Genomic DNA, 23,633 nt, shown 5'->3' on the forward strand with positions numbered 1-23,633 from the left:
GCATTATCATCGATTTATTCTCATTTTTGCTGGTCTGCGCATCAGGTGCGGTTTTTTTCTTTTTTTTTCCTCGCTATTTCTCCCCAACATTTCTCAGGTTTCGGACATTGGGCCTTGATTTCTTTATTGAGACCCAAAAGAATGCAATTTATCCAAGATACAATATCGCCCTGGAGGGCTAACTGCAGCAAAACGTCACTGGTCCATCACATGACGTTCTCAGTCCGGATCTCCGAGATCGACACCCCATTCAACGACACAATGCACGATATGCTCAATACTTTCTTCCCCTATTCAACATTTTCACCATTTTTGGGGCATAAATTGGGCATTCATACTTTTGAGACAAAAGCCAAGCCCACAAGTGTGACATACATACTTTCTTTTATATAACTGCTATCCTCTTCAGTAAAATCGCTGACGGCATATACCCGATTCATCTTGGTACACCGCATCCAACTTGGACCCCCCACAAAGGCACAGCTCGGCTCTAGTTTCAAAAGGTGCTACCTCGGTGGGCTCCTGAAATGTCCCCTTTACCGTTTCAGGCATTATAGTCTGTCCTTATCACGCCACCATGCCCCTATTTCGTGATCCGGATCGGCGGCGCCATTATCAATGGTCACCCGACCATGGAAATCGTGAACAGCCGACCACAGGGTCCTCGCAGCCGCAAGTAAATGATCTCAATGACAGTGAGATAGCTGCTACAGAAATGGAATCCGACTATATGCATTCAACGGCGTTGAACCCGCCCAAGTCGTGGGCGAATGATCGGGAGGAGTTGATACACCGTATCAAAGAATCTTCGCCTTGGAGACTCCAACACATGGTATGTGAACCTCTCTGTGGATATCTGGCTCTCTCTCAAGTCTTTGCTTGCTGTGGTTTTGTCTTGTTCTCCTTATCTTTTCTTTTATAGTCCGACGAAGCTCTTAAGTATATATAGACTGACATGCCAATAGTCCCCGGATAAGGACAACAATGATTTATTTATCTCGAGAACCTCAAACGGGCAGTCACAAACAGCAGCAAAAGAGCATGAAGACCGCACCTTTAACCAAGAACATCACATTAAACCGACAGAGGAACTGGGATCGCCGGCCGATATCCAGAGACCTCGGTCAGCGTTACACTCGGGTGATTTCAGGGAAGGCGCCACAGATCCCCATGACTCACACGCTCCTCGATCTCCCTATACGAAGCCGAGCTCGGCTTCTCCCTTTGCTCATTCAAGTTCCTCTCCCACTACTCCCTGGTTTGGAGCACTGGCCTTGCCACCCAGTTTGCCAAAAACAAGCACCTCGAATGATCATTCGCAGTCCGATGTTATTGTGAATGCTCGTGCTCGTGCACCGTCGGTGGGCTCATTCTCATCAAGTTATGTTCTGAAAGCTCCTACCAGTCCTCTGGTATACCAAGCAAATAACACAGACTTGGACTTTTCGCCCCGTGTTGACCATGTGGACGTCTCGGAGTCTTTGGAGAGAAAGAACCGTCGCCGTACTTTGCCACCGGAGACCTTTGGGAATCTGCATTTCTCCCTGCCAAGCAGCCAAATTCCCAACCTTGGCAGTCCATCTCCACCCGGCCGGCAGGATGTCTTCGCCAATCAAAACTCTTTGCCTCGCCGGTCATTGACCTCAACATATAGTCTTCAACTCGCACCGTCCCCTGGGGGGCCGATCCCACCATCGCGAGTAAGAAGGCCGTCTTTTGTCTCTGACATCTCGTCAAATACGCACGCACCGATGGTGGGGTCTTACGAAGAGTCCATATTGCGCGGAAGAATGTCAATGAATCCTTCCAAGCCACTGGATTTCATGGCTCAGATCGGTGTCCTCGGCAAGGGACAATGCAAAGGTCATCTCAAATGCCCGCCACATGTTACAGTGCCATTTCCCGTTGTTTTCTACAGCTATCCGACCTCGGGGTTCGGCCGTTCAATCTCAGACGACAATCCGAGTCCCTATGTGGGACAAATTGACCTGGAAAATTCCCTACCAAAGGAGAATCCCAATCCGACTCGACGTCGCAGGCGACATCCGAGTCCCGCAGGACTCCGTGAAGGCACTCCCGCCACAGGTGGAGCAAATGATAGCCCTACCTGTGGTGCTGAATCACTACGCCGCCGGGAAAAGAAGAATCGCAGGTCCGAATCGCCTAAATGTCCCCCAGGGGGCTCTTACCGGATTCCGCAACAAGGTCAACTGCAAATCATAATCAAAAACCCGCACAAGACTGCTGTCAAGCTTTTCCTAGTTCCATACGACCTCAGCGATATGGAACCTGGCACAAAGACCTTCATTCGGCAACGCAGCTATTCCGCAGGTCCGATCATCGATATGCCGCTTAGTGCACGGAAGAATTTTGGAACCGATCGCCCTGAGGCTTCTTTGAATCCCACAGAAGACCCTCAGGACAAACCCACTTTGCGATATCTCATTCATCTAAATATCTGCTGCCCCGCGCGTGGTCGCTTTTACCTACATTCGACCATTCGCGTGGTGTTTGCAAACCGCGTCCCGGATGGCAAGGAGAAACTACGGAATGAGATACAGATCCCCGAGCCTCGGTACACTCCGTACAAGCCCTCCCGAGAGTCTTCCGTCTCGAGTAATGCGGGCGCAAATACGCGCCTGCGAATCGAACAATCTTCCCGCAGACGGAGTGTGGGCCAGGGAGCGATCCCTCACCTCCACCCTCATATATCATCTCCAAGCGAGTTCCCCTCACAACTAGATGTGCCAAGGCCCATGGATGTTACGGGTGGTCCTGAAAATACCCCTCCCTCGCATAGTGCGTCTCGGTACAGCGACCTCGCGAGGGGCAACGACGATTACGGACGTCACGCTCACCTCTCAAATCCAAGCGGCCCAGAAGGCGGCGAGAGCCTACTCGCCAAGAGACTCCGAGGCCTCGATGTGTACAGGCCGGAGTCCACAGTAGATGAACGACATCCGCGCAAATTGGGCTTTTATGATCGACCATCCCCCACTCACAACCACCGCCCTCGCTGAACGAGCCCAGTGCAATACTCCCAGAACGTCTACCTCGCCATTCAGTATAGCAGTAATACCACCTATCCTGCCCGTGTATCTTGACCTGACTTGATATATAATCTCATTTCCCTGTCTACACCACCTCAGAGAACAGCACAGAACAGCATGAGAAGAGGCGCACTGGTTTGCAGCCGATCCCTTGTTTATACTAACGCACATATTAGCGCCGAGTATTTTTTTATGCATCCTGGTTAACTCCCAAGCGATGTGTGTATTTCTTTTCTTTGCCACTTCGACATCCGGTTGATCTTCTTTCATTGTTTGTGCTTTATGGATATACTGGGGAGCCCAGGCGCATGGGTCGTTGACTAGTTATACCACATCCTCTACTCATTCTTGGCATCTCCTTGCGTCTCGGTGTGGTTTGGCGTTTATACTAAGTTCATCTGTTAGTTAGGTTAACTTGGTGAATTTGAATTGGTTATACAAGTTTCGCCAGGTGATTTGCGTTGCTGCGCGATTTTGACGTTCGTGTCTGCCAACAGCGTACCTGAATGATGGATATATATTTAGAAGCTACCACATTGAAGAATGTTGATTTATAGAAAGAAATCAAGTAAGATTTTGTAAAATGTGCAAGAACAGGCGAGGTTGAGTTACTGCAATTTATATCTACAGAGCGCTAGATACAGCAACTAAATTATCCAAAATAACAAGCGTCAAGCCACCCAGGGAGAGGACTATACCTGGCCGACATGACATATTACAGTTCCTTCGAGTCCAGGAAAATAGACTTTCCTAGTCCTCTTCAATCAACGAGCGTAGCTTAACCAGCATGCTCGACAATCTCGCTCACCAGCACGCCGTTCTTGATGTAGCTCTTGAACTGCTCAGGCAGAGGGCACTCCTTGGTATCTCCGTCGGTGCCCTCCGGCGGCGGAAGGTTGATGTTAACAGCGGAGCACTTGCTAGTAAAGACCTCAGTGCTGAGGCTCTGCTGGCCAAGGTAGACGGCAGCGCCATCGACCTGATCCATCAGCAAAGTGGGGACCGTGCCGTCGATCTGCACAGCGAACTTAGGGCACTTGATAACGTCAAGACTGCTGACGAGAGAGTCCACGATGAGCGAGAGACCAACGCAGTTGTCGATGGCGATGGCGTTGGCCTTGTTGGTGACCTTGATGATGGTCTTGTTGCAGCGGCTGATGAGGATGGACTGGTTCTGCTGCGCGGGGATCTCGATAATCTCGCCAGGGGCATCAAAGTTCTCGACGAGCCACTTGCTGCCCTCGAGCTCCTTGCGGGGCGGCTTGCGCGCGCGCATGTTTTCGGGCTTAGGCTTTTTGCTAGGTGCTGGCGACTTGCCGCGCGCGGCGCTGGAGCCCTCGGAATCCGGGACGATTGATCCGGCACGCAGGTTGGGGTTCTTGTGTGTCATCTCCGATTTGTCGACCTTGCGGAGGCTGGCGGTGATACCTTCGCCCTGGTTGAGCTCGTTGAAGACAGCACCCATATCTGGTGCCGGTGCAGCGGGGGCCGGAGCAGGGGGAATACCAGGAGGCGGAGGTGGGGGAGGAGCGCCACCACCGGGGATGTTGAGAGCTGGCACAGGAGGAGGAGGGGGAGGAGGAGGAGGCGCACCGCCGCTGACTGGAGCAGGTCCGCCCTTGGCCTGCTTCAAGGCTTCCAAGGCATCAATGCCAGACTCATTGTTCCATGTAAGACCCTGGGGGAAGTGCTTCTTCAGGTACTCTGCAAGAGCCTTGAAGTTTTGATAGTAGGCTTTGATGTATTCGACATGCGCCTTGTCCCTATCAAGCTGTCAACATCCATGGGTTCCCTTCAAAACGTCATTAACGGGAGTGCTCACTTGTCCTTGTACTCCTTCAGCACCTTATTTCCGTAGTATTCAATGCCACCGATCATGTCCGTGACAAACTCCGCGGGCTTGCTTTCAAAGAACCAAGCCAGGGCGACAATACCTTCCGCAACAGCGCTCAGGTGGTTGAATAATGGCGATGCTCTGTTTGATTCGCGAATGTTGTTAATGCTATCAGATGCTTTGTGCAGATCCGTCATTAACTCCGGGGGCTGGGTATCAGGCTTCTTGGCCTTTGTGATAACGAAGAGATAGGTGCGTTCGGCTTGGAAGGCTTGAAGGACGGCTTTGGACTATAGATCGAGTCAGCAATTAATCGCGGCAGACCAAGTTCTCCCCAATCCCGCAAAAACATACTTGCTCAGCAACAAGACCACCAATCTTCTCTCCCAGGTTGACAAAGTTCTGAACATCTCCCTTGATCAACGCATCGAAATCCTGAATCTGCGGCGGAACCGGGGCCGGCGCAGGGGCTGCGGGCGGAGGAGGGGAAGCCTTGGGGGGTGGTGGAATAGTGGGCGCTGAAGAGGGAGAACCGGACGAGGACTTCGACGCGCCAGAGTCATCGAACGACATCGCCATATCCTCCAAGCGTGAGGTCGCTGCCTCGAGCCTGTAGATGAGTCCAACGTCAGCTAAGTGTGGCAGATTTAGGATTCAAACAGCTTAGCGGGCATTAAACGAAAAGTAAGAGGCCATTGGTCAGACACTCCTAGCACCAAAGATACATACCGCTTGATGAGGGTGGTGAAATTATGCATATGGCCGCCGGACGCCATGATAGGCAACACGTAGCTCCAACGGTCGCAGTGGAAAAGTGAAAAGTGGGTGATTTGAATAGGTTCAAATACAGGGACTGTCGAAAAGCAAAATCTCCTGCTATTAAGATTTAGGCCCTCGAGTTCCAAAAAGAACGGGATGATAAGGAGTGGAAAGAAGACGAAGACCGGAGCTCCTGAGGTCCGCAGATGACCTAGACGTGGTATGGTATGTTACAGCGGAATCCGCAGGCGGAAATGACGTTGCGGGGTAAATTTGGTAAATCGGTTACCACCCGTAAATAGTCGAAACATCTGAACTCCAACATTTCGATGTTCGATTCTTTGTCTCTCTGAACAACCATCTTCTTTGTGGTATCTATACATAGCATTAGCTGCAAATATGGTGGCCCGAGATCAGCCCATTGAGGTTGAGTTCTGCACCTTGGGAATGTTCATAATTGGTATGCTTTACTTAGTCCCTCAAAGTGGGATGTAGACTCACAGCTGCCTCGTTATTCAGATGACATTGATTTCGGCGATAGAAGGCCCGGCGTCAAGAACGTCATCGGAGGAGCAGCATCCTTTGCCGTCGTGGGCGCCCGCTTGGTCTCAGGCTCGAAGTATGCACGATCTGTGAGCTGGATCGTGGATGTTGGCTCGGATTTCCCCGCTGAGACGCTTGATGTAATCGAATCATGGAACACAGCTTGCGTTTTTAGAGAGGACCCTAGCAGGCTAACAACGAGGGCCTGGAACGGGTATCATCCCGACGAGAAACGAGGTAAGTCGCTGGTGATATCTCTCGAAGGAACGCACGCGCTGACCAGACCGGGCAGACTTCAAATACTTGACTCCGAAATTAAGACTCGAGCCTGAAATGTTGTCCGATTCACAGGTGTGGTCCAAGACATTCCATATGGTTTGTTCTGCGTCTCGTTGTATGTCTATAGTGCAAGACATTCTGCAGCGACGAGATGCATTGCAAAAGGCAGGGAAAGCGCCGCCTGCCGCTCATGCTTCCAAGCGCCCTATCTTCGTCTGGGAGCCAGTGCCGGATCTCTGCACCCCAGAAGAACAGGACAAGTTTTTCGCCGCAAATAAAGTCGTGGATGTGGTGAGTCCTAACCACATGGAGCTCGGCATGATGTTCGACCATCCCGGTTGGACTGAGGAGAGCCAACTAGGCCAGCAGTTAGTCCAAAGTATTACAGACTCCGGAATTGGCCCCGACGGAAAAGGTGTGCTGGTTATCAGGGCAGGAAAGGAGGGTAGCTACGCCTACTCAAAGTCTGGGAAGATTTGGCTCCCCGCATATCACCAACCCGACGCCTCGGGTGCTACGACAGTGGTCGACCCCACGGGTGCGGGCAACTCTTTCCTTGGTGCTCTCGCCCAGGGCATGGTGACTGCCGGCCGAGAGCCATTCCAGGTCATTGACTCTGTTCTATCAAACTCCGAATCTTGGAAGAAAGCCATTGAGTCTTGGGGTAATTATCAACATTATCCTATGGCGCTCATCTGCGCAACCGTGGCAGCTGGCTTTGTGGTCGAGCAAATTGGTGTGCCGCAGATCGACGTTGATGGAAACGGAAAGGAATTGTGGAATCAGACTGAATTCACGGAACGTGTCCGCCTGTACACGCAGCGATTATTGAGGACACTTGAAGAGTCTCCTCAGAGACTTCTGTTGGTCAATTGACCAATGGCCGAATGAGGAACGCCCTTTTATTGTCGTACAGCACACAAGTGATCAAATAGTAGAAAAACAAAAAGAAAAGGGTCTGTCCTGCTGAAATCCGCCTACAACCGGACCTTCTTTATGAATCGTTCTTCGCGGCTTGTTGCTGCTCGTGTTCCCGAATTTGCCTGCTCCAGCTATAAATGGAGAAACGTAAAGGTCAGCATAAGATATACCGAGTGACATGGGATTAGGGTGACGGACTATCGGCTGGGGAAGAAACGGCCGGGCTCGGGCATCTTGTCGCGATATTCCCGATCAGCGCTGATGCTGAAGGCGACAGCAGCGACACCAATCACAAAGGCGCCCATGATTGCAGTGTTGGCCCTCCAGTTAGCTGGCTGGGCGTACCAACCACCAGAGGGGGACCAGACTTCCTTGGGGTACCTGCCAGATCGGATCCATTAGCGCTTGGTGGGGTTATGAAAAGAACAGGCACATACGGGATCTTTCCACCTCCACCCATTGTGACGAAGATGCAATTGAAGGGTTTGTTTGAAGAATACAGCGAGCGTACGGCTGGTAGTTCTCGAAGGTGGAAGCCGAAAGGGCCGTGGTCGCAGGTCTGATGCCAAGCCGCTAGCCCTATATTGGGTTTAGCGCAACCTCACACGACTTGGCCATCCCGTGACTGCCGCGACAATTTCTCTTCTCTCTCGTTGATGGTATGCTAGTTGGTTGCGTCGCGATTCTCCCTCCCGTCTATTGTATAATTTTTTTTACGGCCTTCTGAATACCACGATTGCCCAAATGAAGAGACTGCAACTCCAAAGATGGAGCAGTTCAGTCCTTTCGCCGCGGGCTCGGACTGTTAACCGTCTGCATCAACACATCTACGGGCAACGGTACCAATCGACCGCTCCCCCGGTCCAAACCCATGATGATCAGACCACAGCGATCTTTGAGGAATCATCACCTTTGGATGAGCAATTGGCTCAAATTGTCAAGGACTCCCACACCCGCCACTCGCAGCTCCAATATCCCTCTCCCCCAGTCGAAGCAGCTCGACAATCTGCAAAGCTTGCCGCTCTCCACGCTCGACTCTACCTACCCTCCAGATTACCTATCGAGACACTTGCACGGACACTAGTCGATACATCAGCAGATCCGAACCCGAATTTCAACAATGCCTCGCTGGCCACTCTCGGTCACGACCTCCTTTCTTACTACGCAACCGAGCACCTTATTTGCACCTACCCTCGCCTGCCCTTGACCGTGATCTTTGCCGCCATGTATGCATATGTTGGGCCTAAGACCCTTGCTGCGATGGCACGAGAATGGGGTGTTGACCTGGCCGCGTTGCCTGGTGGAGAGGTCGATCCCGGTCTGTTGCAGTTCCAGAGACTCGAGCCTGGCACCGAGCTTCCCTCAGGCCCGACCCACCCGACAGCACGCCCATATGAAACCCAGAAGAACTGGAGGAAAACGGTCACTTCTAAGATTTTCTACGATGATGAATTTGGTGACCCGCTCAAGGGGGCCAAGCACTCTGCGGCAGGTGTCACCACAGAGCAAGCGAGCGCTGAGTTCGTCCGAGCTGTTATGGGCGCCATCTACCTGCACGCTGGCCGCGCCGCTGCCAAGCGATTCTTCGAGCAACACTTCCTTTCACGACACCTCAACATCTCAGAATTGTTCAACTTCCAGGCGCCAGCCCGTGACCTGACTCGGTTGTGCGCTCGCGAGAGCTTCGAGCGTCCAGTCGCTAAGGTCATTAGTGAGACTGGTCGTAAGAGCAGACACCCCGTCTTTGTGGTTGGTATCTTCTCTGGCCAGGACAAACTTGGGGAGGGCGCTGGCGCCAGTCTGATGGAGGCCCGCGAGCGTGCTGCTGTTGCTGCTCTTAAGGGTTGGTACCTCTACAGCCCGCTTTCCGTGCGCGTCCCCAGTTCAATGGAGGAGCCATCCGCTTTGCCGTGGAAGCCGGTCCACGTTGACCTGGGCGAGGTTATTGTTTAAGGTATTTGGTGCAATGGGATGCCTTGGTTCAAGGCACGGTAACATATTATTTCATGTCTCTTTTTTTGTCATCTCGCTTTTCTTTTTCCGGTGTGCTATTCTTTCGCATGGGAAGCTGGCCGGCGGTAAAAAGAGTCATCTATCCTGTCTTCTGCATGACTGGATCCTGTACATTATGGGTATTCCAATCCCTTCGATTCACCTGGTGTCTTTTTCGAAATTTCCCTTATTGTTTTCTTTTCCTCTGTTCTACTCTTCTCCAGTTAGACATCGGGCAAAACTAGGCATGTTATGGCCTTCGTTTTGGCCCTGCCATCCAAATATAGAGCCGCTCTCAGACATCTATTGAATGCATACAAAATGAATGTTAATGGAAGCTCTAGTCTTTCGATCTTGCTAGTTGTATATCTCTAGTTGACCATCAAATGGACCTACTGATCTCTATTTATCTGGGCGTCACGCCTATTCCATCACTCAGGGTTAAGAATCTCATCCTCCCAGTTCCCACTACTCCTTCCGACACCCACTGTAGGATTATCCAGATACCGCCCATACTCTTCCCATAGCTCCCCAACCCCAACCCCGAAGAGACCCTTCCAGAACCCTGTACCCTGTTTGTCCGCGTCCTCCTCCCCTTCACCAACATATCCAACTCTCAAAAGCCGATCATTCAACATCCCCACAGCGCCCATCCCAATTCTAACATCCTCAAGCCACGCCAGAAAATACGCCGTATGCTGATACCCCATATCCCACTTCGGGGGCCGTTCCGCAGCAGATAGAGGACGCTTCCAGTGCGGCGGTTCCAGACCAGCCTTAAGCCGCACGAAATCGGCTATGCCCTCGATTAGTCCGCCTGGCGGACGGGGGATGTCCCCGTCACTGTTTTCGTGCGAGCTAAGCGGCGCGGTGTGCTGATAGCAATGCACGAGCTCGTGCGTCAAGACCCCAACTAGCTCGTGGAGCGGGTCATCTTTCGCAGATGGACCGGATGTACAGTGCTGAATGTACGGGAGGGAGACGTGGATTTCCTTGTGCGCATCGTCGAGCTCTGTGCCTGTTGTGTAGGCTACGCCGCTGTAATCGCGGAGGAAGACTGTTACGGATCTTGTTGGCGGGATGCTGGGCGTGAAGGTGGGCTGATGGGGATTCTTGGAATTTTGGGGTGAAGTATATAGGTATTTGATGATGTTTGCTAGGGCTCTGTCGAGTGTCGTTGCGGCGTCTGGGATGAAGGCGAGGAAGGCGCTTGAGGCTGGATGGCGTAGGTCTTCCACATGAAGGCGGAGCTTTGGCTGGGGCATTTGTGGGGTGGGATTGGATGTTATGTCTGCTTGCTTTTCTTTGCTGCTCGAGGCCTGCGGCTCTTGCTCCTGGGTGTTGCCTTCCGGAACTGCGGAGGGATGAGGTGCGGGGGCGGAGCTCGTCATAGTGTATTTGGTTTGGTTGACATCAATTGGGAATAGTCTTTTGGTTCAAGTTCTTCAACTGTCTATGTATATAGGTCTGAGGTGTATGAAATGCTCGGTTGAGGGCGGAGGTTCTCGGTAAGAGCCGACGTTATGCTGACTAGGTCTAGGCAGGTAGGTAGGCATCCTGGGGCTAAATGACCTACCTATGTATGACTTCCTAGCTACATATATATTCATGTAGGTATACCGAATATACCGCATATATCGCATATACAAAACAATATGAACTCTGTCATCCACAGATATAAACTCAAAGGCTCCAATCTACTCTATAGCACCCGTGGACCCTTATATACACACAGTGTCAGAGCCGGTGGTCCTTAACAGGCGCCATGCTCCACTTTGGCGATCTCGTGGGGTGCTAGGACGCTTTGATTCATATTGATTGGAGTGAAAGATATGTATGGAGTAAGATGTCATCGACTGCATGTCAATTGGGCCTTATATTGATATTCTAACGCGTGTTATGACATCCTTTGTAGTAAATAGCTTCCAGTCTTTTACTATGGCTTTATTCCCATTCTGCAACAATTCTTTTAGCAATGTAATAGGGACAATACCGAGTTAATATACACAACAAACACTATTCTCAAATTTTCCCATCTAAATATTGACATTGAGATGTTGTAAACATGACGCTGTTGGGTTGCCCATGCGACGAGTGATCCCAAATTAATAAACAAACCACAGTGTTGGGCTGTTAACATCCTTTGGGCACAACCTCACCATGTAAGATAGGGGTAGACAGCTGTAAACATACCTAGGTAGACGACTTTTAGGAAACAGCGATTTCCAATAGAAAATGACCAAAGGACCTAAGGGTGACCCCTTTTAATATCCCCCTCTACATCCCTCGCGCTTATCGTCACGCGCTTATCCTTGTTTTCCCTCCGTCCGCTTTTCAACATCCCCACCATATCGAGGTCACTTTGCGCTCTTCTTCACATCCGTCTTTGTCGCTATTTTATCGGATTCTGTACGTTCCAAGTTGTTACCCTCTCCGCTTCCGAACCCTTGTGCTTCTCCCGATTCGTCTACACCCGATATGCTGCCCTTTTGCGACGATCCCATCCCATAATCATCTGAAGCTCTCACTGCCCACACGCGTCCAAGCTATCTCTTTCTTTATCGCAATCGCAATCACTCTGCCTCTTGTAACCACTACTCTCTTGCGCTGGCAGAATCTGCTGCTAACTTCTATCATGGCTAGTGACAAGTCGAACCCCGAGTCTGTGCTCCTATCCGATATTGGCCGTGCCGCATTTTGAGTCCCCTGGATTGTCCACTACATACGCCCGCATTCTTCTGTTCCTTCCCTTCGGTATCTGACCCGAGTTGAGATTCATCACTCGGTGTTGACAATGGAGGCGAAGGCAGCAGAACTTCTGGCGGCTTTCAAGAACCCCAACCTGTCTGTTGATTCAAAGATCGCCTACCTCTCTAGTGTGAAGTCCGATATCAAACAGAAAAATGTTCCAGAAGGAGCAATTCGCCCCATTTTCGAAACATTGCGCCTCGCCGTCGGCTCCCAACACTACTCTGTTCTCGGGGCGGGGTTCTCCACACTCGGCCACCTCCTGAAGCGCCTTGCAATCCAAGAACAACAGCAATGGATTGTCCACCAGGCCCATAGCTTGTATCCCATTCTTCTAGAGCGACTGAATGACCCCAAAGAACGTATAAGAGCCCAGGCTGCATCCATTTTCACCGAACTGTGGCCATTTGCAGGTAACGAAGTCGAATATCATGTTCTGGAAGTTGCCCTGGTTGGGAAAAATCATCGGGCGAAAGAAATGAGCATGCTTTGGTTGGCAAATGTAGGTTTATGCATCCTGCAAGGCTTGTCTTAGCTGCTAATCTCGACCTGCAGATGACGAAGAACCATGGTTTGTTGTTCCGCCAATATGTTCCTTCCCTGGTTTCGTGCTTAGAGGACGCCGACAGCGCCGTTAGAGACACGGCGAAGTTGGTCGTGATCGATCTGTTCCGGTGAGTGAAGCTAACCCCCCAATCATTATATTCATTGAATGCCCCCTGACCAAACTCAGAAACGGCCCCGCAAGAGCGAAGTCTGACCTGCAGAAGCAAATGGCGGCACGCAGTGTGAGGAAATCTATCGCGAATGCTATCCTTTCGGGCATTGGCTTAGGGTCTGTTGAACCCGAGACTGCATCCTCTACCCGTCCTATCTCCCGAGCTGAACGCTCGATTTCGGTGATGTCGTCACGTTCACATGCCATGGAACAGACTGATGATGGTTAGTAATTTTACTATATTTGTATACGTCAAGTTTTGCGCTGGTTGTACTAATGTTTTTGCAGAGATGGAGCCTGCAAAGAACCGTCCAGCTTCTAGAGCTCATCGTGAGCGGCCGACAGCCTCCTCCGCACCTGCAGAGCCACCGATTGTCAACCGGCCACGCACACCGGCTCCGGCACCAGCACCCCAGCAATCGTTGCCAGACGAAGATGGCCTGGAACCCTTCGATGTTGCTTCGGCGAGGGACGTTGATGACCTTGTGCGCGATATGCTGCCCTGGTTCGAAGGAAAGGAATCGGAGGAGAATTGGTTAAAGCGTGAAAAGAATGTAATTCTGTTCCGCAGACTGACTCGAGGTAATGCGCCACACGACTTCTCGCAGACCTATATCAATGCAGTAAAGACGCTCCTTGACGGCATCTTGAAGGTTCTCAACTCTCTACGAACCACAATGTCTACCAACGCCTGCCTTTTGGTCCAAGATATTGCCCGAATATGTGGCCCTAGAATTGATTCAATGGTCGAGATTATCATGCAGAACCTGTTGAAGCTTTGCTCGGCATTGAAAAAGATCGCCGCTCAAAACGGAAACGCCACTGTCGGAGTCGTCATTCAAAATGTTTCATTTAGCATTCGCATCCTGCAGCATGTCTCTTTCGCGGTCCAGGATAAAAATGTTGGAGTGCGTCTGTTCGCCACAGGGTGGCTGAAGGCTTTGATCATCCGCCAGGCTCATCATAAAAGCGCAGTTGAACATAATGGTGGTCTTGATCTTATCGAGAAGTCGATTACAAAAGGATTGGGGGATGCGAACCCTGGTGTGCGCGAAGCATCCCGGAGCACCTTCTGGACGTTCTACGGTGTGTGGCCGGAGCGAGCCAATGTGATAGCAGACACGCTCGACCCCAAGTCCCGGAACTTGCTGGAAAAGGATTCATCAAACCCCAACCCCCCTTCAAAAGGTGCACCTGCATTGCCTGCAAAGAGCCCCGCCAAGAGTCGGTCCGCTTTACAAGAAGCTATTGCTGCTCGAAAGAGGGCCCAGATGCCTTCTCGACCCGAGTCGGCTCAGCCAACATTTGCTGAGGCAAAGCAACCTGCTCCTTCCTCCAAGTCCACTCGGAGTGTACCCACTGGCGCCCCTCTCTCATCTCTATCTTCTGCGCCTGTGAGACCCGGCATGAAACCTCGACGGGCGGAAATTAGTCGTCCTGCAACGGCAGACCCCTATGCTCGTCGCCCTGAGTCACGAGCCCAGTCTAGTAGTACCCAATCTACCCGACAAGCGACCACTTCCCCCAGGGCTGTGAGATCCAAACCATCAACACCTACGTCACAAGTGCCTCTAACGGCCCCCCGAACCCGCCCGCGTGAACCGGCACAAGCTGCTACCACAAAGGGCAGGCCGAAGAAACTTGATTTGTCCAAGTCCAAGTCTCATAACGATCTTATGGCGGCCGCGAGCCGTGCTCGTAGTGACTCGAGCGAAAGCCTGGCTAATCAGCCGTCTGCGAGAACCCCCCGTCACGGAAATTACCTTAGTGCATCGGAGGACCAACATTCTCCTGTCTCAACCGAGTTGGAAAGTCCTCACCTTAATGCGTCACAGCCTCTTCTGTACTCAGCACCGCATGGGCCTCATGCGGATTCAGTTCCTCTCGAAGAATCAGAACCAATGATGCTGGAAGAACCTGTTATTACTGCACCTTCACCCTCTATCCCTGAACCAGATCTTGCAGTTTCTCCAGCGCCTGTCTCTCCTGTTCGCCAGCATGCAGATCTGGAATTTGGTTCTGGCCCTGTATCTGCTGTCAAACCCCGGCCGGAGTCAATGGTGATCTACGAAGATCCTACCACGCCCACTGGAGACAAAAATGAGACACTTGGGTACGCCGCCTCTGTGGGTAATCCCACCCCTTCAAAGCAGTCGCCTAGTCGCCCTGATCAACCCGAACATGGCCAAGCAGAGACTCAACCCATACCCGAAGATATCTCTGCGCCAGTGGTCGCTTCGGCTAGGAAGCCCACACCAGATTTGGCACCTACGCAGGAATCTGGCCTGAACTTTGAAGTTCGGACTCCATCTCCAGCACGGCGAGCACCGCTTCAGCCGAGCCCATCACCGACGAGGGGTCGTGTTCAGCCAGCGGCTTCTAATATCATGGATATTGATGTCATGCTTCCCCAAGAGCCTCATGCGGGGACGAACGGGACGGATGGCAATAATGAGAATGCGACTCCTCACCTGACCAAGACCGTAGACTTGCCCCCGGCACCCCGGTCTGCAGCTAAGCCAAGTGCCCTCGGAGAAGTGACGGCGAACGAAGCTACACCGCGTTCGCCAGAAGCGAGACAGAGATCGTTTGAATCGATACCTCAATCACTTTCCCAGTCGACGTTGTCTCAATCAACAATGTCTGATGATTCCACACGACGCACTCGAAAGTGGGCAGATCGTCACCGCAGCCCTAGCCCGCGTTCGAAGGACCCGGTGAATGCCAAGGAAATGATCCGCAAAGGCCTCGCTCGTATTGTTTCGAAGACCATGGAGCCCTCGGGATATAGGAAGCTACAGGGGCTTATCCAATACCACGGCGACGAGATTCTGTCCCTAAACCAGGACTACAATACATTGCTGGAAGCTCTATTTGCGGAGCTGGAAGCGATCCCTTCCAACCGCAAGGATCATGACGTGAAAACACAGGTTTTGGCCACTATCCGTTCCATGCTCCTACGGACCCGCGAGCATTTCCACCCCTATGACACTCGTGCCATGGCAGCTATTATCCGAGTCCGCCGCCACTACGAGTCCACTTCCCACTTTGTCACTTGCCTAGAGGAAGTCGCAGACAAACTGGTGTTTTTGACCCTGCCTCAGACGGCGATAATCGGTGTTCTGCAGGGACTGGATCTCGGAGCTGACGCAGAAAATGACGAGACGTACCGGTCCACCATCATGGGCTTGAGTACTATCCAGCAGTCACTATCGCGTCCCGGTATCGACATCGACGACGAGCTTCTGGCTCGCATCGGTGCTGTCGTGATGCAACAACTCGGGCACCCGCGCCCCGGTGTTAGGAAGAATGCCACTGAGCTCTGCACGTTCTTGAACATCACCTTCGGATCCGAGCGAGTACAAAAAGTCACCCAGCCTCCTCGTGAGGGATCTCTTAACCTTCTGACTTACTTCATGGCCCGACGGACTCAGTAATTTTTTATTTCTTATCGGCTCAGGACTACATGCGTATGTGTTTAATAACTCTCGGTAGCGTGGCGTGTCAGGCCGTGGGATTCCCGGTGTACATAGGTTCTTGTTTCATATTTACTTTGAAAATCCGTTGCTTGTATGTTTATTTCCTTTCCGATATTCAAGCCCTTTCGTTATTCTCGGTTTTGAGCCGTCACTCGGCGCCACTGATGATAGTCGCCTGGTAAGGTTGAATTGAATGGCGGCCTTCAATTTCTTTGCCTGCTGGAGCTTCCTTTTCAGGGCTTTGACCAACCTTATACAGTGTTGCTCTCTCTGGGTTATACATAGCTAAACTCAACTATCGCTTAGTATAGGCCTCTAGCGACCTATTTAGTAGATAGGTAGTCGTTCTAGAAGAGGGGTCTCTAGTCTTCAGTGCAGTTAATAATCCCGAGCACACCCGAAGGTGCTGCACAGCTTCGTAAAGCAGATGGAGCGTAATAATTCCATCAGGGAGATATCAATAGTATACCAGTAGGCCTCTTGAAACGAACATTATATAATCCTATGCAGACGTACATCGCATAGGGTCTTTCAGGCATGATCACCAACCCGTGAGAACTCCCCCAGAACTCCCCCCGCAGGAAACCGGAGCCGCGGTTGTTCGGCAAGAAGTCATGAAGGGAAACTAACATATATATTTACCAATTTGCGATCTCAATCATTCTACCTCATCAACAAAATTTTCAACCTGCCATGTATAATCACACCTATAAAGAGCTGATCACCAAGCTCCAAGTCTCCCAGGAAGATGTTGATTTCTTCGCCAACATGCCTTTCGCCCGTCCCTACATGGACAACACGAGTCTCTACCAGCCCGTTCCCTTTGTCTCAAGATACGACAAGGGTGACTTATCCGACAAATTCTTCAACAAAGCAATCAAGTCGCACGACACCATCCCAAGGGCTCTAGCTTTCATGCAAAGGCCAGGTTTCCTGCATAGCCCACCGACACACGAAGACGGCACAGGGCTGTCACAAAGCGCAGAAAATCCATTTTTCATTACATTTTGCCAAATTGAGTCCGGGGTGAACGGTTACATCGACACCGCACACGGAGGAGTGCTGGCAGCTCTGTTTGATGAGACATTAGGTCTCTGCGCCGAGTCCTATCGGGTATTCGTCTCAGAAGAAGGCGAGCATCTATTGACAGCGAGTCTCGAAGTGACATACCGCTCCCCTGTGCGTACTCCGGGTGCAGTTGTCATTAAAACGTGGGTGAGGCGGAAGGAAGGTAGGAAGTGGTTCCTTGAGGCACAGCTTCTGGACCAAGACGGTTTGCTGAAAGCGGAGGCGAAATCACTGTACATAGGGCTGAGATCTGCGTTATAGAGATCCATGCGATGGGCGTATGAAAATACAACTTGCTGCTAGCCATACTCTGGTCAGTCACATCGAGTTTTCCAGCTATGAAATGCAGGAGCTGCCGCTTCACTATCAGCGGAGTGCCTGGTCTTAGACTGGCAGAGATTAATATAGTGTAGGTGCGCGAGAGGCCTTAATGATCAAAATGCTAACTTTTTCTACCCAGATACCTCCCTGTAGTTCAACGACCCGCTACAACACTAAGATGGAAAACAAGGACAACCAAAGAAAACATGGAAAGACACCAAAAAAGATACCAAAAAAGATACCAAAAAAGATACCAAAAAAGATACCAAAAAAGATACCAAAAAAGATACCAAAAAAGATACCGGAAAAGATACCGGAAAAGATACCGGAAAAGACACGGCAACTATTGAAGTGTGGTCGCACTTGCCTATCCTCCTAAGGGTTAAAGAAAGGCAAGAAGATGAGGCTACTAAGCCTAATTGGGGATTCCAAGGCTAGCCTCTTCTCTCCATCACTTCTTATTATACCTAGGTAACGACAGTATTACCAACCTTGGAATTACCGACCCAAGTAAACCTTGAATTCAATCTGTGACATAAGGTCTTTGGTCTCATTTCGAGACCTCCTCGGAAAGAAGTCGAAGGTGTATCTACCATGCCGCATAACTCGTGAAGACCTCGAAAAGACGCATGGCGGTTTGCGAAGACAAACCGAAAATCTCCCAACCCTTGCTGTGTGTGAGTTTAGTATGAACCATATTGACACGACGCTTCGGCTAACACCATCCGATCAAGACATGGAACATGCACACGTCACAAGTATTATTCAGCTTCCTATCTAGGTACCTACCTAGGTAGGTACCTAGGTAGGCTCTAGCTGAACAGTTACCGTGGCCTGTTTGGGCTTCCTTGGAAGGTACTAAGCCTATTCTGGAATGTCGATCCGGGGAACCATCTGCCTGCACATAGACTACATACTTCCAGCCTCACTTCTCGCTTCTCACGCACAAAGTTGACGCTGAAAGCACTCCCTGGGAAGAATACAGTGGTGTCTATCGTACGGATGAAGTTTCTGCGGGCCTCCATCCGTTCCCTCATCACAGCCTTGTGCCTTACAAAATGAAAGCAATGGTCCGCGAGCTCCAGTCTGACATGAAAGAAGTCATTGCTAAAGGAACGATTGACCCTATCGCCATTGCTTCGAAATATACTCACATCTTTGTCAATATTCATCCTTTTATCGACGGCAATGGACGTATGTGTCGTCTGATCTTGAACTCGATACTCCTTAAGCTTGGCAGTTTTCTTGTGTGGATCGGCCAGAAGGAAGAGGACCGCTCCCTTTACATGGAAGTCGCTAGCAATGGAGGGGCATTGGAGGATATGTATGGAGATCTTGATGACGAAGAGAGACCAGTTATGCACAGGGAGCTAGGAAGTTTTGTTATGTCACATGTCAAGGAGAGGATGCGCAAGCTGGTTTCTATGCTTTCGTGAAGTCTCTTAGGTCTGATTTCGGAATATCAAAAATGGAGTTTATCTTTCTATAAGTTGAGGCTTTCTTGGCCATCTATGATTAGGCGGTACTCTCAGAGACTTACACCGATGTAATCTGTCGTCAGAGATAACTAAAGTGTCTGAAAGTAGGTTGTAGCACCTTGCCCATATATCCACCCCTCCCTAGCTACACTCTCGGAACTCTTCCTGTGAACAATGGGAAATCCAGACATTCAATTCGTATCTTTTATTGTGAAATTACTCCGTCTCTTTTATATCCACCCTTGCCTTTCAAGGCTCTCGCCGATAGCAGAACGGGGATTGTCTTGAATATCTCGATGCAGAAACCCAATCGAGCAACATCCGCGCCTAATAGAGGTACTTCTGGATATTACAGCAAGGGAATTTTCGCCACGTTGACATAGTCAATATTATCCCGGTGTCCCTCCACACGTGGAATAGACGTGTTGAATAGGCGATCCCACACCCGGGTTTGTTTACCATAATTATGACTGTTCCTCCAGCCCTTGCGATGATGAAGATCATGGTCCTCAATAACAAGCTCCATATCGCACACTCTTAGCAGCCATGTCCAGGGGTTCACCGCCGTGGCGAGCATACGCAAGCCGCTGTGGCCTAAAACCTCCGTGAACACCACGTATTGCTGGCATATCCACAACTCATAAAAGCCTAGGGGGAACCCCATCAGCTTCATTGTGCCATACGTGATGAGAGGCGTGCCGACAATGTCAATAAACTCTTGCACCGTGTCCGCATACGAAGTTAAGAGAGGATTAGGATGTTTGGTCAGGTGGTGGGTGCGGTGGAATTTCCAGAGGTGTTCGGTCTCGTGCGCGGAGCGGTGAAAGATATAGTACCAGAAGTCGAGCACGAGAGCATACATGCCGGTCTCGAAGATGAGCCATCCCCATCGGATGGATGATGGGCCTTCGTCGGCGCGATAGGCGAGGAAGACGGCTAACATCGGACGGAGCGCGATAACCGATAGGAGAGACTTCACGGTCTTCCCGACACCAACGTCGGGCACACCGTCACGAGCATGCTTGTCCCCGTCGAAGAAGCCGATACTGTGGCCGACGCGGCGGAGGATGTGTGTCTCGTGCACGGCAATGAATTCCAAGGCTAGACTGTAGAAAACAAACGCCAGCAAGGCTGAAGGGTGACCGAAGTATTTGATATAGAGTTGATGAAGGATGAGTGGGAGACTAGCGTGGATAAGGACCCAACGATGAAACTGCAGCTCTGGTGCATAAGGGACCTTTTCCGCCTTCTGATGAACCGGGACTTCTTGATCAAGCTCAACGTGGTGCACGTTTAGGACCTCGAGAAGCCAGTGACCGGCATTCCACTGCGAGCGATCCCACGAACGCCAGGTGGACGTCATTGAGTCCTTTGGGTTACGCATTGCGGTAGCCATCCTAAGGTAGCAATGGTGAAGAATTATGGGCAAAAGATTGAAAAGCACATCTTTCACCCCCGCACCCCGGAAGAATTTTTATATCCATTTTCAAATTTTGAAATACATGGGAAGAGGGGTCAACTTGCCAACAAAAGAAGACTCGACGTGAAACCGAGGTGTGGGTACGCGGATCACTTCCCTACTTATACTGTTTTTACTGATTAATGATCTTTCGGCCTGGACAGTGCAATAATAGCAAATGGGGGATGATATAAAGGCTAGTCGATGTGCAACTTACTGCCGACGATGCGTATTTACGAAGCCAAAGATGGTGGATTTACTTATCCGTTATGTTGATCAGAGCATCTGATGCCGAGGAGAACGCTAAGCACACCCCATGACTACATAGTTACAAACGTACCTAGGTAGTCATACTAGGTGGCAATTACAAGCTTATCAAGTCCACAATGGGTTAAATATTCCACCTGGGCAAGGTTGGCATTAGACAGTTTACAGTTGCTGTCATTTACCCTGACCACCCACGAGGTGGCAGCCTTGGAAGGAAATACAATTTACATAGATTCAGTCCATGTGTTCTCAAAGCCAATTTCACGTGCATCTGGGAAATGAGGTGACGATCCTAGGTATTTTAGTTCCCCAAAAATGGGAATAGTCCCAAGAGCTAGAGAGTAATCTCCCAGGGGATCCACAGCTCCTAGAATTGCTTTCGACGTTTCCAGAGTCAAATGCTTGTGTTTGCTTGGTCCTAATCAATCTTCATGGCAGCACTTTAATGCTCCATGTCGTTCCCCTGAATCGTTCTCCCATGACCCACTAGACCTGCCTTTTTGGGCAGTGCGAGGCATCTTACTAAGCATAAATTAACCTCCATTTATGCAGTGGCAGAATTCTGCTCCACAGGCGAGTCGCGGTGATTAACCGACTTGTCCGGGTCATTTTTCACCGCGGGTGTGAGAAGTCAACGGCCAGATTTAAATATATTCTTCAGCGGACACGAGAATGTCTTCTTTCCGTGTGCGTTTTCAGCCAGTCACGTGCATGCCAGAACATGAAGCACGGATGGCACACCGGGAGCTGCCCGATTTGAGGCGGAGAGCGAAGAGCAAACTCGGTTGTCGACAATGCAAAACAAAGCGAGTGAAATGTGATGAGACCTTCCCAGTATGCCTCCGTTGCCGACGGCAGGGTCTGATTTGCTCCTCGACCCCCCGCCTGACGCCGTGGCAATACGAGACATACTGGGTCTCGTCCCCGATGGACGCTATCATCAATCGACGGCTTCTCCAATATTGGCTCGAAAGAGTGAGCCAGATGCTAGTGCTTGACCCGGATGACAACCCCTATTCATTTCCCATATTGGGCTATATTACAAAATCGTGCGCCTTGATGCATATAATCCAGTCAATCAGCGCCTGTCATGAACAATACTTTTCTGCACAGGCATCCGTGATTGCCCTTGAGGAGAGAGGTAAAGCCCTAGCATCCTTCCGGAAGGAAATAGATGGACCAAAGAATGCACCTCAAGCATTGCTACTTACTACTGCGCTACTGGCACTGTCGCACGGAGCCGATGACGACATGGCAGATTTTGGGAAGCAACACTTATTCGCAGCACGCATTTTGATCAACGAATTACTCCAGCACTCGTTTCACCTTTTTGAGCATGACGACCTGTCCAGGTTGTGTTTCGGGATGTATCTCTACTGGGAGATGTGCGCTGCATTTCTTGTGGACCCAAGCGAAGAACCGGAGTCCAACATACTGAACATGTCCATCGCGGTTCAAAGAATGGGCCGCTGGCATCACCCAATGTACGGATATGGCACAGAACTTCTCTTTATATTGATGAATGTGGGTCGTCACTGTCGGCAGGTCCTGCATTCGCCGCGATGCAATCCTACTCGGGAGATCATACTGGAACAGCAGCTCTTGGAGTGGAACGCGTGCTCCACCAACTCTTCCCTGGAGCACTTATATGAGGCTTTACGCAAGCATGGCCTCATATTTCTCTACCGAGCCTGTCGATGCAATGGATACTTTTCTAATCCGGATTTGAACGATCTTAGCCTGGAGGGCTTGATCCATAATTATGCTGTAGAAACTGTGCATCATCTTCTCGAGATTCCTATGACCTCGAACTATTTGAACTTCCAGTCACTTCCACTCTTGACCGCTGGGTCGGAGCTGAAAAGGACAGATTGCTGTCTGCGAAATCAGGTTCTGCAGAGATTACGAGCCGTGTACTCCCTTAACCGGCTACCTGTAAATCTCCATGTGGTTCAACTCCTCGAGGAACTCTGGATTCTGCGTGATAACGGCAATTCGTCTTCCTGGTTGCACCACATGCTGCACAAGGGATGGCGACTGCTTCTGGGATGACGATTCCAACAGCTGATTCTGTAAATATATAATACAACCTTATAACCCAACAATATACTGCATTTTCATGTGATACGATAGCTGAAAAGTACTTACTTAATTGCACCAACTATCAGCCTAATTGGTCACTGACCCAGGCAACCATGGAATTATGGTCTTCGACATGTATGCAGTTGGCCTGCAAAAGGTCACTTTGACATCTACTGCAGATGCAGCGCGGGCGGTTCTGGCCGTGTTGCGAGATAGCATCAACACTGGTGCTGATCTACCGCCAGTTACCCCACTTAGCTGGGCAGACTTTGACCTATAAAGACCTTTTCTAGCTGATTAGGACCCGCGATCCAGCCTGGAAATGTAACCCGGTCACCTTTGTGGAGGTTCACAATGCTATTCATGAAGGACTGAAGGCAAAGGATGTCCTTGTAGCCATTCACCAGATGAGGATTCTGGGATTTACGAATGCGAATCATAACCCCAAGGGGAAGGCGTTGGAATGGGATACCGGGGTCCTCCAAGGGTTGCGCGCCACCAGTGTCGAAGAGTTGCTGGACCAATCTGAAGTCAGCGAGAACGAATTAATTAGTCTTGGGATCGTCTAATTGGGTTGTTTATACGTCACTATAAAGTGCTTGTTCCTTATGATCAAACCTGAGCAGATCATCCAA

The 23,633-nt window shown here is 50.6% G+C and overlaps 12 protein-coding genes across 12 annotated transcripts; 8 read left to right on the top strand and 4 right to left on the bottom strand.

The window, feature by feature from the left end:
* Positions 1 to 577: 577 nt before the first annotated feature.
* On the top strand, positions 578 to 3,020 carry N7489_008846 (uncharacterized protein; the record flags this gene model as incomplete). Its single annotated transcript, XM_056714596.1, has 2 exons — positions 578 to 832; positions 966 to 3,020. 2 exons carry the CDS (start codon positions 578 to 580, stop codon positions 3,018 to 3,020), a joined length of 2,310 nt encoding a protein of 769 aa, XP_056562218.1.
* An 808-nt stretch (positions 3,021 to 3,828) lies between these two features.
* On the bottom strand, positions 3,829 to 5,660 carry capA (adenylate cyclase-binding protein; the record flags this gene model as incomplete). Its single annotated transcript, XM_056714597.1, has 4 exons — positions 3,829 to 4,813; positions 4,873 to 5,174; positions 5,239 to 5,494; positions 5,614 to 5,660. The coding sequence occupies 4 exons, from the start codon at positions 5,658 to 5,660 to the stop codon at positions 3,829 to 3,831; spliced, it is 1,590 nt and encodes a 529-aa protein (XP_056562219.1).
* Positions 5,661 to 6,042: 382 nt separating this feature from the next.
* On the top strand, positions 6,043 to 7,341 carry N7489_008848 (ribokinase family protein; the record flags this gene model as incomplete). The annotated part of the gene is made up of 3 exons (XM_056714598.1): positions 6,043 to 6,103; positions 6,163 to 6,423; positions 6,479 to 7,341. The coding sequence occupies 3 exons, from the start codon at positions 6,043 to 6,045 to the stop codon at positions 7,339 to 7,341; spliced, it is 1,185 nt and encodes a 394-aa protein (XP_056562220.1).
* A 107-nt stretch (positions 7,342 to 7,448) lies between these two features.
* Positions 7,449 to 7,893, bottom strand: N7489_008849 (uncharacterized protein). The gene is made up of 3 exons (XM_056714599.1): positions 7,824 to 7,893; positions 7,585 to 7,767; positions 7,449 to 7,517 (listed from the first exon to the last, which is right to left on the bottom strand). The coding sequence occupies exons 1-3, from the start codon at positions 7,844 to 7,846 to the stop codon at positions 7,460 to 7,462; spliced, it is 264 nt and encodes an 87-aa protein (XP_056562221.1). The 5' UTR covers positions 7,847 to 7,893; the 3' UTR covers positions 7,449 to 7,459.
* Positions 7,894 to 8,130: 237 nt separating this feature from the next.
* N7489_008850 (mitochondrial 54S ribosomal protein mL44) lies at positions 8,131 to 9,339 on the top strand (the record flags this gene model as incomplete). The annotated part of the gene is made up of 1 exon (XM_056714600.1): positions 8,131 to 9,339. The coding sequence occupies one exon, from the start codon at positions 8,131 to 8,133 to the stop codon at positions 9,337 to 9,339; it is 1,209 nt and encodes a 402-aa protein (XP_056562222.1).
* Positions 9,340 to 9,809: 470 nt separating this feature from the next.
* Positions 9,810 to 10,769, bottom strand: N7489_008851 (basic secretory family protein; the record flags this gene model as incomplete). Its single annotated transcript, XM_056714601.1, has 1 exon — positions 9,810 to 10,769. One exon carries the CDS (start codon positions 10,767 to 10,769, stop codon positions 9,810 to 9,812), a length of 960 nt encoding a protein of 319 aa, XP_056562223.1.
* Positions 10,770 to 12,172: 1,403 nt separating this feature from the next.
* Positions 12,173 to 16,281, top strand: N7489_008852 (uncharacterized protein; the record flags this gene model as incomplete). Its single annotated transcript, XM_056714602.1, has 4 exons — positions 12,173 to 12,628; positions 12,682 to 12,800; positions 12,860 to 13,068; positions 13,133 to 16,281. 4 exons carry the CDS (start codon positions 12,173 to 12,175, stop codon positions 16,279 to 16,281), a joined length of 3,933 nt encoding a protein of 1,310 aa, XP_056562224.1.
* Positions 16,282 to 17,016: 735 nt separating this feature from the next.
* N7489_008853 (PaaI family thioesterase) lies at positions 17,017 to 17,652 on the top strand (the record flags this gene model as incomplete). The annotated part of the gene is made up of 1 exon (XM_056714603.1): positions 17,017 to 17,652. One exon carries the CDS (start codon positions 17,017 to 17,019, stop codon positions 17,650 to 17,652), a length of 636 nt encoding a protein of 211 aa, XP_056562225.1.
* A 1,118-nt stretch (positions 17,653 to 18,770) lies between these two features.
* On the top strand, positions 18,771 to 19,148 carry N7489_008854 (uncharacterized protein; the record flags this gene model as incomplete). The annotated part of the gene is made up of 1 exon (XM_056714604.1): positions 18,771 to 19,148. One exon carries the CDS (start codon positions 18,771 to 18,773, stop codon positions 19,146 to 19,148), a length of 378 nt encoding a protein of 125 aa, XP_056562226.1.
* A 391-nt stretch (positions 19,149 to 19,539) lies between these two features.
* Positions 19,540 to 20,586, bottom strand: N7489_008855 (sterol desaturase family protein; the record flags this gene model as incomplete). Its single annotated transcript, XM_056714605.1, has 1 exon — positions 19,540 to 20,586. One exon carries the CDS (start codon positions 20,584 to 20,586, stop codon positions 19,540 to 19,542), a length of 1,047 nt encoding a protein of 348 aa, XP_056562227.1.
* A 1,002-nt stretch (positions 20,587 to 21,588) lies between these two features.
* Positions 21,589 to 22,968, top strand: N7489_008856 (uncharacterized protein; the record flags this gene model as incomplete). Its single annotated transcript, XM_056714606.1, has 1 exon — positions 21,589 to 22,968. The coding sequence occupies one exon, from the start codon at positions 21,589 to 21,591 to the stop codon at positions 22,966 to 22,968; it is 1,380 nt and encodes a 459-aa protein (XP_056562228.1).
* A 151-nt stretch (positions 22,969 to 23,119) lies between these two features.
* Positions 23,120 to 23,567, top strand: N7489_008857 (uncharacterized protein; the record flags this gene model as incomplete). The annotated part of the gene is made up of 2 exons (XM_056714607.1): positions 23,120 to 23,242; positions 23,292 to 23,567. 2 exons carry the CDS (start codon positions 23,120 to 23,122, stop codon positions 23,565 to 23,567), a joined length of 399 nt encoding a protein of 132 aa, XP_056562229.1.
* Positions 23,568 to 23,633: the final 66 nt, after the last annotated feature.

Source organism: Penicillium chrysogenum, assembly GCF_028827035.1.
Source record: "Penicillium chrysogenum strain IBT 35668 chromosome Unknown utg000005l_segment0_segment0, whole genome shotgun sequence".
In the NCBI taxonomy this organism is placed as follows: domain Eukaryota; kingdom Fungi; phylum Ascomycota; class Eurotiomycetes; order Eurotiales; family Aspergillaceae; genus Penicillium; species Penicillium chrysogenum.